Source organism: Gallus gallus, chromosome 3 (genome assembly GCF_016699485.2).
Source record: "Gallus gallus isolate bGalGal1 chromosome 3, bGalGal1.mat.broiler.GRCg7b, whole genome shotgun sequence".
Classification (NCBI taxonomy): Eukaryota; Metazoa; Chordata; class Aves; order Galliformes; family Phasianidae; genus Gallus; species Gallus gallus.
The window spans coordinates 109,619,779-109,631,477 of record NC_052534.1 but is presented as its reverse complement, the minus strand read 5'-3'; the positions used below and the strand labels follow the sequence as shown (position 1 = coordinate 109,631,477).

The 11,699-nt window shown below is 50.9% G+C and overlaps 1 protein-coding gene across 2 annotated transcripts; it reads right to left on the bottom strand.

Annotated features, from left to right (window-relative positions):
• Nucleotides 1-41: 41 nt before the first annotated feature.
• TDRD6 (tudor domain containing 6) lies at nt 42-10,299 on the bottom strand. Of its 2 annotated transcripts, XM_025149231.3 has the most exons (5): nt 5,110-10,299; nt 4,331-4,449; nt 3,079-3,168; nt 1,836-1,893; nt 42-609 (listed from the first exon to the last, which is right to left on the bottom strand). In XM_025149231.3, exons 1-5 carry the CDS (start codon nt 10,070-10,072, stop codon nt 548-550), a joined length of 5,292 nt encoding a protein of 1,763 aa, XP_025004999.2. In that variant the 5' UTR covers nt 10,073-10,299; the 3' UTR covers nt 42-547. The 2 variants fall into 2 exon arrangements, 1 of the variants encoding a protein (XP_025004999.2); XR_005859092.2 differs by lacking the exon at nt 42-609 and having other exon boundaries at nt 1,872-1,893; nt 3,079-3,197.
• Nucleotides 10,300-11,699: the final 1,400 nt, after the last annotated feature.

The following is an 11,699-nucleotide window of genomic DNA, read 5'->3' as shown; positions in this document are numbered from 1 at the left end:
ACACAGTATTTGACCATTGGAAAAGAAAGCACTGAACAGCATTTGCCAGCACAAGCTTTATTCCAGCTTCTTCAGTTGCTTTGTAATGACACCAAATGCAAGGCTTCAGTCCTGAACAACTTCGTTTCTCTACAGAGGAAAAAAACTTCCCTCAAAAACACCCTGAATTTTCCTAAACCTAAAGAAACAAAACCCAAACAACAGTGCAACAGCAAATATCACCACTGCAGCTCATGGGAAGCTTTTGATCAAGAACCCACTATCAGCTAGGCATAAGTTAGTGGCACACCAGCATTCAGTAAGGGATGCCTGTCAAGAGGCACATTGTTTGATTAAAGCACCATTGTAAAATGCCCAACAGACAGCACCAGTCTCCCACCAACCACTATTCATGACAAGGAAGTGTGGCAGTACCAGGCACCTGCTTGGTTATGTAGGAGAAACTCCCAAGTGCTTTGGTTTTATTGTTGCTATAAAAACCCATTTTTGTGGTAATGGATTTGCATACAGGGACTTGTTACACTTCATGTGGTAAATAAGTCCTCTTTCAGAAAGGCTGGAGAACATGAGGATCTTCAGAGGTAGCTGAACTGCAACCACTTTGCTTTTCTATGGAGAGGAAAGAACAGATCAGGTGCACGAAGACGTTTCTATAAACATGTATAAAAGCATCATTATCTGAAATCACATTCATCTACAAGCCTTCAGACCAAACATTATCAACTTACTGGACCACACTGAAAGACCACACTTATAATGACAATTCATCTGAAACAACTGAAGTGTCCAAGCAGATCAGGTGCAAAACAGTGCTCTCAGACTGCAGGTTTAAGTTCAAAGCCACTCCAGCCCTCAGTGGGCATACAGCAGCCACAGCTGGAGCTTCTGCACCCTGTCCACCGCTCCCTCAAGTGCCCTTCCAGCCAATAGCACAGCTGTGCATCACGCTCCAGTTCCACCACACGTCTGCGTGGCCTTTGCTAATGCTAACTCAGCTCTTGCTAAGAGCGCACGCTGACTTTGGACCATCAAAGTATGCAAGAACAGAGAGAGAAATTTGGACAGTAACAATTGCCAGCCACAGAGGAAAACGAACACCTAAATGAAGTGGTAAAAACTGTAAGTATATCAGACCAGAGACAGCAAGAGAGTAAGCCTGCATTTGCGTGGTGCAGCTGAGAAGGGACTGATGTGTAGGTTCACCAGTCCAACGTTCTAATCAAGCTCTCCCAATTCCTTTCTTGCCTAACATAGCACTGCTGCAGGCTTCACTGCTGCTCACAGACCAGTCAACTCAGCACAGCTCTACTGAAATACAGTTTCCCATGGGTCAAACACAGGAATGGGTTGTTCAGAGAGCTTCTGCAGACTCCATCCTTGCATCAACTCCAGACCTGAATGGAAGGCCCTAAGCAACCTGATCTACTTGACGCTGCTTTGAGCAGTGACAGGAAAACAAAGGACCGTCAAAAACTCCTTTCAACCACAACTGCTCTACAGTTCCATAGGTTAGAGAAACTATATGATTAGAAAGAACCTGTCCTATCTCCTGTGTTAGATAAAATCACTTTAAAATCCCCTTTAAAGAGGCATTAAAGGGAAATGGTAATCACTGTACACAGCTAGAATCTCTCTCATCCTAGCTGTGTTGGCCTTTAAGAGCTGTTGTCATCATAGAATCTATGATTCTATGATTCCTATCTCCTGTGGTACACAGAACAGATATCTGACCATAATTTCTCAATAAAATCAAAGATGTACGAGCATTTACTACAATTAGAATGCATCCAATCCCTGAGCATCCAACCTCTTTGAGGTGCTCAAGGTAGTCTTACCTTGAAGTAAGGATTCCTCTGGCAGGGACAGCATGTCTTCTGTCACACAAGTAGTTCTCTAAACAAAAGGGGATTCTGTTAGGAAGTCTGCACTACTGCCAAAGTATTCTCCATCTATGTGTTTCTTTTAGAAAGATTAACTTTTCACATCAGCCTTGCTGGACACTCCAGCACTGCTTCCCCCCACTGCCCCTCACCCATAAGTCACTATAGATATCTTCTGCTCATTTTTAATTTGATGCAAAAACTACCTATGAATAACCAACTAAAGATTTATTTGGCTATCATCATCAGTAGCACAGCTGAAAACCTCAGTTCTGAGTTCCAGAAATGAGTTTTTTCATTGGTTGGAGTTTCCTGTAGTTGTAGAAAACTTTACCATTTCCTAATTAGTTAGCAATGTAAGTATTTTCCATTACCAATTACATGTGATGCTACCATGATTAGAAGCAGGTCATCAGAGACTGACCTGCTGGAGAGGAGCAGTGCAGAGAAGGACCTGGGGGTCCTGGTGGACAACAGGTTGTCCATGAGCCAGCAGTGTACTCTTCTGGCCAAGGCCAATGGCATCCTGGGGTGCATTGCACAGAGAGTGGCCAACAAGACAAGGGAGGTGATCTTCCTCCTCTGCTCTGCCCTGGTGAGGCCACATTTAGACCACTGTGTCCAGTTCTGGGCTCCCCAGTTCAAAAAAGACAGGGATCTCCTAGAAGGAGACCAGCAGAGGGCCACAAAGATAATGAAGGGCCTGGAGCACCTCCTGCACGAGGAAAGGCTGAGTAACCTGGGGCTGCTCAGCCTGGGAAAGAGAGGACTGAGGAGGGATCTCATCAATGTTTATAAACATCTGAAGGGAGGTGGGACGCAAATGGACGAGGCCGGGCTCTTCGTAGTGGTGTGCAGTGACAGGAGCAGTGGCCTAAAACTTGAACATAGGAAGTTCTATGTTGGGAAGTACACGTTAGGAAGTACTAACATGCAGAAGAACTTCTTTACTGTGATTGGGATGGAGCCCTGGCACAGCCTGCCCAGAGACAGCCAAGACTCCTCTGGATGCTGAGCTGTGCAACCTGCTGTAGGAGCTGCTCTAACAGGGGTTGGACTCAATGATCTCCAGATGTCCCTTCCAACCCCTGCAGTTCTGTGATCTGTGAAAAACCATGCAGCCCCAGCATTATTCTAAAGCTGTAAGTAAACAGCTCTTTCTAAAAGCTTGCGCAGTTTCCCCGCTACACCACCATACCTCAGGTGATTGGCCAGCCCAGCTGGGAATAACATTCCAGACATTCTCAGGATCCACAATCTCCTCACTGCCACTGGAGAGATTCAGCACCTGTATGGACAGAGCCAACTATGTGGAACCTGAGAATATATTCAAAGAAAACACAGTAGTAGAAAAAACACAACTGAGGATTCCTCACCTCTAAGAATGCTTTCAATCTGGATCTTCTACGCAAGACATAATTAACCTCTAGTAAACCTGACCGTCACTATTGATTTCTTTCTTAAATTAGATCCACTGTATAAGTACATCACAGTCGGTCCCTTCTACAGCACCCTAGCTCAAGCCTCTCCTCGGATACTAATCCAGGTATTACGAGAGAGAAAGGCTGGAAAGCATCCCCTAAACCAGAGCCAGCAGGAGACTGATCAACAGAGATGCCACCCCATATCCGACATTCATCTCCTATGAGCAGCTGAATGAGCCTTAGAGCTAAGGAACTCACTAGCAATGGTCCTGGCTTCCACAACCTCAAGCATTCAACCTTTCACGAAATAATCTCTTGGATTTGCAATTGCAAATTACAGTTTAAGGACATTTTATAAATTATGATGTCTGTGTGTGTGTGTATATATACACACACACACACACCTGTGTATATACACACACCCCCCAAACTGGAGGAAGAATCACTACCCATTCCCAAATTCACTCCAGCTCTAAGAACAGCAGCACAAGGCAGCCCAGTATGTTGTAACACAGTGTTTATATTAACTCCCACCAGCCATAAACTCAGAAAAGATGCCTATTTCATGGCAGTAAGAATAGTTGTACGTTACTCATAATACAGGCTACAATGTGAATTTCTTTCTGAGTTTTCACTGTTTTAACAGTTATTCTTTAAAACATCAGTAAAAAGATGCTAAGTTTCATGGGCATTTAATGGTAATCCAACTTCATAGCAAGATACTAAATTGCAATCCCAACATAACAGAACCACACCAGAAAGAATCCCAGAAACCAGGGCCACATCCTTCCGTCCTCACAGACCATGAAGGTGAGAAAGATTGTGAAGGCAATATCAAGTATTGAGAGCGCATCCATTCAGGATAAGATGACTGTTTCTATCCAGTCTAGAAGCCCAGAATCAGACTTGGCATTACCAAGTCTTTTTTTTCTGCAGCAGACTTCTGAAAAACATTCAAAGTTTGGCACAAGACCAAAGAAGGACCATGTCTTACAGCTACAGCAAGGAGCATTCAATCCTACTTACCCTGGTGCCCTCCTCAGATACCTCCAAAATGAGAGCCTCGCACCACTTCAGAGATGTCCACACCACACACTTCGAGCCAACAGCAAAGCCCTTCAGCTTACAAGTATAGCCACTGCATCCTGCAAAACCACAGCATCACAGAATGGTTGGGTTGGAAGGGACCTCAAGGACGATGAAGCTCCAACGCCCCCCACAGGCAGGGCCACCAACCTCCACATTTCATACCAGCCCAGGCTGCCCAGGGCCCTATCCAACCTGGCCCTGAAGACCTCCAAGGATGGACAGGGCATCCACAGCCTCTCTGGGCAGCTGTTCAGCACCTCACCACTCTCATAGCAAAGAACTTCCCCCTGACATCCAACCTGCATCTTCCCTCCTTGTGATGTATGAATGGAGGAGGAAAGCAAACCAAAAAAGCCAGAAGACTCAACTCCTTCACTACTGCCCCCAGAGTCCCCCTGCAGACCTCCAAACTGTTTTAATTAATCAATAATTGGAAGTCAGCAATCTGTTATACTGAACAGCCTTGAAAATGTATTTGTGTTTAGAATAGCTTTCCAACTGTAAAACCATTCACCTCTCAAGAACTGGCTGCTGTTGGACTGTCCCGTTACCCATGGGATACTACACATTCTGCTTTCCTTAACCAATCTGAGATTGTCACTAACATAAAGCCCTCACAGCTTATTAGGGAATAAAATCTAATTTCTCCAGGAAAGCCATTCTCATGTTTAAATGAACGTTTGGATTACTTAGCCCCTTAGAGTCAGATACTCTACCTGCACCATAGTCAGCCACGTTATCACTTTGCTTTTTTCCTGTTTCTTCATCAGGTTTACAGTCTGAAGACTGCACATGTGTAGGAGTTCTTCCACATTCTTTAAACAACTCGTCCATGTCTTGCTGCAGCCATTCTTTCACATAACAGTCATCTTTCTTTTGCCACTCTTTACGCTTCTCAGCCCTGCAGAGATATGACTGTATGGTGCTAACAGGCCTCTGATTTGTTAAGTCTTTTCTAAGAACTGAAAATTGGCCTCCACTATTCGAAGAACTTTGCAACACTGTGTATTCCAGCCTTAACGAGTCCTCCACTCCATCCTCCTCAGAAGGCTTCACAGCAGGCAGGACCAAATCCAGAAGCTGCTCAATCTCAGCACTTACCATTGCCAGCATATCAGGGGCCTCTGGTTGTTTCTCAGGTCTACCATCACATGAAGACAGCATGAGGGGAGGCTCTACTTCCATCCAGTCTTCTTGAATAGCTTCTGCTTCATGAACCCCAGAGCAATTCAATTCCAGTGTCCTTGCAGTCTGTCTCAAAGAAGGCAGAGTATCAGAAGGAAACAGCTCTACCGTCTTCCCTGTATCACTAACAGAAGGCATCAAGCTCTCTCCTTCACTAAGCAAAGGTAAGGTTTCAGACTGCAGGACTGCTAAGTGCCCCATCTCCTCACACAGGAGCAGGGGCTCACATACTTCCCCCTTCACTGCTTTCTCTCTTGCTTCACTGCCTGAAGCAGCCTGCATTTCAAGTGCCCCTGTTCCCAGTGCTTCCTTCATCTCATCAGCGACCGAGGGCAGCGCTGCTATTTCCTCCAGCTCCAGTATCAACTCTTTTAAATCATCATAAGAAGAGTGCATTTGTAATTCATCTAGTTTGATCACTGCCTCTGTTGTATCACTCATCAAAGATGGCTCTACCTGGAGCCATCTCACCAGCTCTTCTTGTTCATTTCCTAGCACAGGGTTGGCTGCCTTGCCTTCTGCCAACGCTTCTGCCTTCACCTCAACATCCTGCAGAAACAGTACTTCAGGTGGCTCTTGTACTGCAGACTTCATTCCGCCCCCCAAACTGTGAAGACTGCAGCTTCCTCTTGGCTCTAGTAATGCTTTGCTACTGCTCTCATATTCCAGTGGAGTAATCTCTTTATCAAAGCTGCTTTGATGCTCAGCTGTTCCACATCCACCAACCACCTCCCCAGACATGTTTGCTTCTGAACCATCTGAACACCCACCAGGTACACCCGAGAAGCATTGGGAACAAAGCAAGGCACTTTCATTTTCTTCTTGAGCTAATCCACAAGTAGCAGTTTCTCTTTTGAGACAAAGACCCATACCACTGCTTGAACTTCCGTTTCCCTCTGAGGGGCTCTCAGGGTCTGGGATAGCCTTGTGACCACTTCCCATATCAGCCTTCCAAAAAGATTTCATCTCTTCATTAATATTCCTCCCAGAAGACTCCAGTTTGACAGCACACAGAGGGACTTCAGAAGCTTTATTCTCCTGCATTCCTATGACTTCAGCTTCCAGTAGGAGCTCTACAGTCATATCATAGAACTTGTCTTTGGCTTCACTAAGCCACGAGCCCTCTGAGGGATTGAAACCTGACAGACAGCAAGCAAATGCTTGATTAGGCACCCGAAGCAACTCACGTGGAATTGGTTTGAGCATCTCCAAGCTAACAGTTTCCTCACTTCCATAGTCCACATGGATAACAGCTACATCATCGCCATTCACGCTGGTGACCTTCGCTCTGTAGAACTTCCCATCCTCGCTGTACTTTGCTAGGCAAATATCACCACTCTTAATGCAACTGTCCATAGAGTTTAGTCCAAGGTTTTCAGCTTCCATTATTTTTTCCTCTATGTAGGTCATGTTTTCCTCATCAGCACTGCAACTCCAAAAATAGTCTGGACCATTTACCACAGTGATAGAAACATTTACAGTCTGGCCTACCTCCGGGAACTTCCAGGTGAGTGATGTACAGTCACAGGCACTGGGAGCTTCATTTTGTGCCTGAGGAGGCGAAGGCTCACACGAATTTACCACGTCACTTCTATCAAGCATTTCAGTTGAGTAAGATCTTTCATCAGCTAAATCCACTGTTATTTCACCTTGATCATCACTGAGAATAACTCTCCACTTACCATCAACCTCCTCTACAAACTCACACGTTAGCAGAACCTCACTTACCCTCTCGGTGAAGCAAAGAGCTGCTTTCTCTGCCCAGTCTGTACTCCTTTTGCATTCAAGTCCACCTAGGAAGCAATGAATGCCTATTGCTGGAATAGATTCTAAGTCTTCAGGGAGCCTGCACACTTGATCAACATCAACTACTGAAGTATTACCATAATCAATATATTGTATGCTAATCAAATGGTCAGAAGCCTTCTCTTTTACTACAGCTCTGTACCACAGGCTGTCGTCTGAATACAGAGCACAGATTAAGTCTCCAGCTTGCAAGAGCTCTCCGCAGGGGATCTTTGCTGGCATTTCATCCTTTAAGCGTTCTGAAATGCTGTGAAGTTGAGCCTCATCACTTGCCAGTTGAACATAAAAATCTAAAGGATTATTTACATAGGAGACATATGCTAACACTGTGCGAGCTGGCACCACGCTCCGTTGTGGCAGATCAGTTACACGCTTCAGCAGTACACAACTGCCTTCAGTATCAGATTTATTATCTGACTCTGCATCCATCTCGACAGAAAGCAGAGACTGCATTTCCTTCTCCACTTTATTTAACAGAGCATCTTTGTTACTACTGACCTTCCCCTCAGATGCCAGTAGCTCAGAAGCCCATTCTCTCTCTGCAGCAGGCTGGAGCAGGTTTACATCTTTCTCTCTGACGTGCATTTTGCTACTCCTCTCTCCTCCCTGGGCTTTAGATCTGCAGTTTTTACTTTCTCCTGTATTCAGAGGTGACTGTGCAGCCCCATTCCCCTTTTCCATATCTGTACCGGAGTACAATGCTGCACTCTTTACACACCTACACGCTTCTGCATTGTTTCTTAATCTGAACTCCTCCTTCAACTTTGCATTAATTTGTATGTTACCATCAAACAGCTCAATCAACAGCTTACCACCAGATTCTTTTGCTACAACAATTGCTTTTAGTTGCCTTTCCAGGACAGCTTTCTTAAACCATGCCGTAGCTTCTTGGGGAACGTTAGCTACATCAGCTAAGGAACACTTTACGGCCTGCATTGGCAGAAGCAAGATATCATGAGCGTCACTCGGTATAGGAAGCAGAAGATCTTCCTCAATGGTCTCCGTGTTCCCAAAATCCACAAAAAAGACCTCCTTGGTGGGCTTTGTTTTTGTGAGGACCCCCCGGTACCATTGGCTGTCAGTGTACCTCGCCAGACACAACTCACCAGCCCTGTGCCAGGTTTCTGAGCTTGGCGTTGTTCTGCTGAGACGAGAAATGCTCTCGCTGAGCTGCAGCAGGACGTCCGCGCTCCTCTCCAGCTGGCAGTAAAACGTCTGGGGATCATCAACATGCGTAACAAAGACATCTTCCTCACTCCCGATTTTGATCTCGTGCATAGAGTAATAGAAAGAATGAAGCTGAACGGAGGCTGCCAGGGGTGTTTGAGGCGGCAGACGTTTGGCCACACCCCTCTCCGTCAGAAACTGGCACGCGCTCTGAAAAGGCGTCATTAGATCTACGATGTTGAACAGCTCCCTGTTGTTCCTCGAGGCCAAGGCAAAAATGGTGCACTGCAGTTCAAACTGATCCGAGGCGGCATCCACGAACTCCTGGAAAGCCAGGATCGCAGCCTCATCCCAAACAAACGGGTCCTGACCACGAGGATGGATTAGGTTGTAAAGGCTGCACCTGAAGGCCTGGGCCTTCAGCTTAAGGAAGTGCTCGTTAATGGAGCGCAGGCTCGTTAGGGACACCAGCTCCCTGTTGCCATAGTCAACATACATGACTTCTACTTCTCCTGCAGGAGTGACCCCGCTGACAATTAAGGCCCTGTACCACCGTCTGTCCTCCGAGTACTGGGCCAAGCACACCGACTGCGGCCAGGCGTGCGGGTGGGACGAGCCTTCGCAGTACTCCTGTATTTCAGCCATCAATGCAGCAAACTCATTGCACTTCTTCAGCTGGCACCAGAAGTAACCGGGATTTTCAGCACACGTTACGACGACATCGACCGTACAGCCCACTTCCAACTGACCCCGGATAGAGGAACCGGGCCGCATTTCCACGTAGCTCTGCCTGCACGGGACCGGCAGGTTTTCTTCGCCGTCGCAGATGCGAGCAGGAACGGGGGCGCCGCCGTCGCCCTCCTGCAGCAGGCAGCGCCGGAGCAGCCGGCAGAAGGCGCTGGGGGACGCGTGCCCGGCCAGGCCCAGCCGCCGCATCTGAGCCACGAGCGGCGGCAGCTCGAGCACCAGCAGCAGCTGCGGCACCAGCAGCTCCCGCACCAGGCCGGGCAGCTCCTTGCCGTGCAGGTGCCTCAGCAGCTCCATCGCCTCCTCCGTCCAGCCGAACGGCGGCGCGTCTCCGCACGCTCCGTCCGCGGGGCGCCCGGGCGGCACCAGGTCGGCCACCACGCAGCCCAGCACCTCGGGCGGCAGGCGGAACAGCTCCGGGCCGCCCCGCGCCAGGTACTCGGCGGACACCGACACCGCGCGGCCCTCGTCGAGCAGGAACACGCGGCAGCCGCGGCCGCAGCGGCTCAGCACCCGGCAGCGGTGCCACAGCCCGGCCAGCTCCACCAGCCCCAGCTCCCCGGCGCAGAGCTCCGCGCCCCCCGCCGGCCGCGCGGCTCCGCGCTCGCTCCCCGCGGCCGCCTGGATGTCGGCGCACAGCCGGACGTGCTCCGCGCGGCGCTCGCCCAGCAGCCCCCACAGCCGCACCACGGGTGCCGCCGGCCGCACGTCCACGGCCCGCACCCGCAGCGCGACGGCGGCCCCGGGGCCGGGCAGCCCCGACACGGAGCCCATCGCGCCCCGCGCAGACGGCGGCCGCCTCCCTGAGTGCGCCGCAGCGGGGGGGGCGGCCGCCGGGCAGCGGGTGAGCCCATCTGCGCCCCCGGGGGGGCGGAGCGGGGCGAGGGGGAGCAGCGCAACGCACGCGGCGCTGCCCCGTTACAGCGAGCGGACGCGGCGGCTCCGTAAACACGCGAGTTACCGTCGGGGCGCGCCGGAGCGGCACAACGCGGCGCGGCGCAGCTCGGCACGGCACGCCGCCACACGCCGGCTGTGCGGTAACGGCACGGCGCGGGGCAGAGCCCCCCGAGCGCGCTTCGCCGCCATTGGCCGGGCGGGCGCCGGGGGCGGGACGTAGGAGCAGGGCTTGGCGGCTATTGGCTGGCGGGCCGGCGGTGTCAGGGCGGGCCGGAAGGCGCTCCGGCGCTCCCTCAGCGCGGCCTGCAGTTCGGGGCGCTGCCGGCAGGGGGCGCCCGCGCGCCGCCGCTGAGACCGTCCGGCCGCGGGAAACGCGGGAGCCGCGCTTGGCGGCCCTCCGAGCGGCCGCGGCTGTGGGCCTGCGCTGCACCTCCCCGCCCTCAGAGACGGGATCGGTCTGTGGGCGCAGCTGGAAGCTGAGGGAGGGGCGGGCCCGAGGCTGAGCGCGAGGGGACGCACTCTTTCGGGGCCCTCTGACTGTCACAGCTGCATAAGAATTAACGTGTCTTCATTCCCCCTTAGCCCGGGGCCCAATCAGCTGCCCCCCGCCCAGCAGCTGGCCCTGCCTGCCGCCCAGCTCACCTCACAGAGCCCTGGGCACCCCACACTCACCTCACAGAGCCCGGGGCACCCCACGCTCACCTCACAGGGCCCTGGGCACCCCACACTCACCGCACCCCCCAGGCCATGACTTTACCTACCCTTCTCTCTCCAAAGTGGCTCTCGTGCAGCACTGTCTCCCACAGGCAGGCCCTGGTCCCTCACTGCAGCTTTCCTCCAAGGGAGGGACGCAGGGCAAAAATACAGCCCTGTTCTGTTATGCTGAGTATGCTCAGCGCCTCCGTGAGTTACCATTATGGCAGCTGGAGCAGCAGAGCTCAGCACAGAGCTGGTCAATAAAAGACATGGAACAGGCCGGGCCGGGTGGGGTTGCCTCAGGGAAGGGAAATTTGGCTTTCCTGTTCTTTGTCTTGTAAATATTGACATGGTTTTGTAATGTTAGAGAGGACTAATGATGCAGAGCCTTTGGGTCTGTGCCCACGTGAGCCAGAATAGTGGTGAGCAGAGAGCCTGCTCTCACTTAATGACACACTGCTCAACTGCACAGGGTCACAGCACCACAGAACGGCCTGGGCTGAAAAGGACCACGGTGCTCACCCAGTTCCAACCCCCTGCTATGTGCAGGGTCGCCAACCAGCAGCCCAGGCTGCCCAGAGCCACATCCAGCCTGGCCTTGAATGCCTGCAGGGATGGGGCATCCACAGCCTCCTTGGGCAACCTGTTCAGTGCGTCACCACCCTCATAGGAAAGAACTTCCCCTGATATCCAACTGAAATCTTCATTCCGCTCCTCGCTCAGGGCTTGCAGACAGGACAGCACAGTAAGCATTGGATGTCACCCCCTGTTTTGTAATAACTGACTGTCCATCTGAAACTCAAAACTG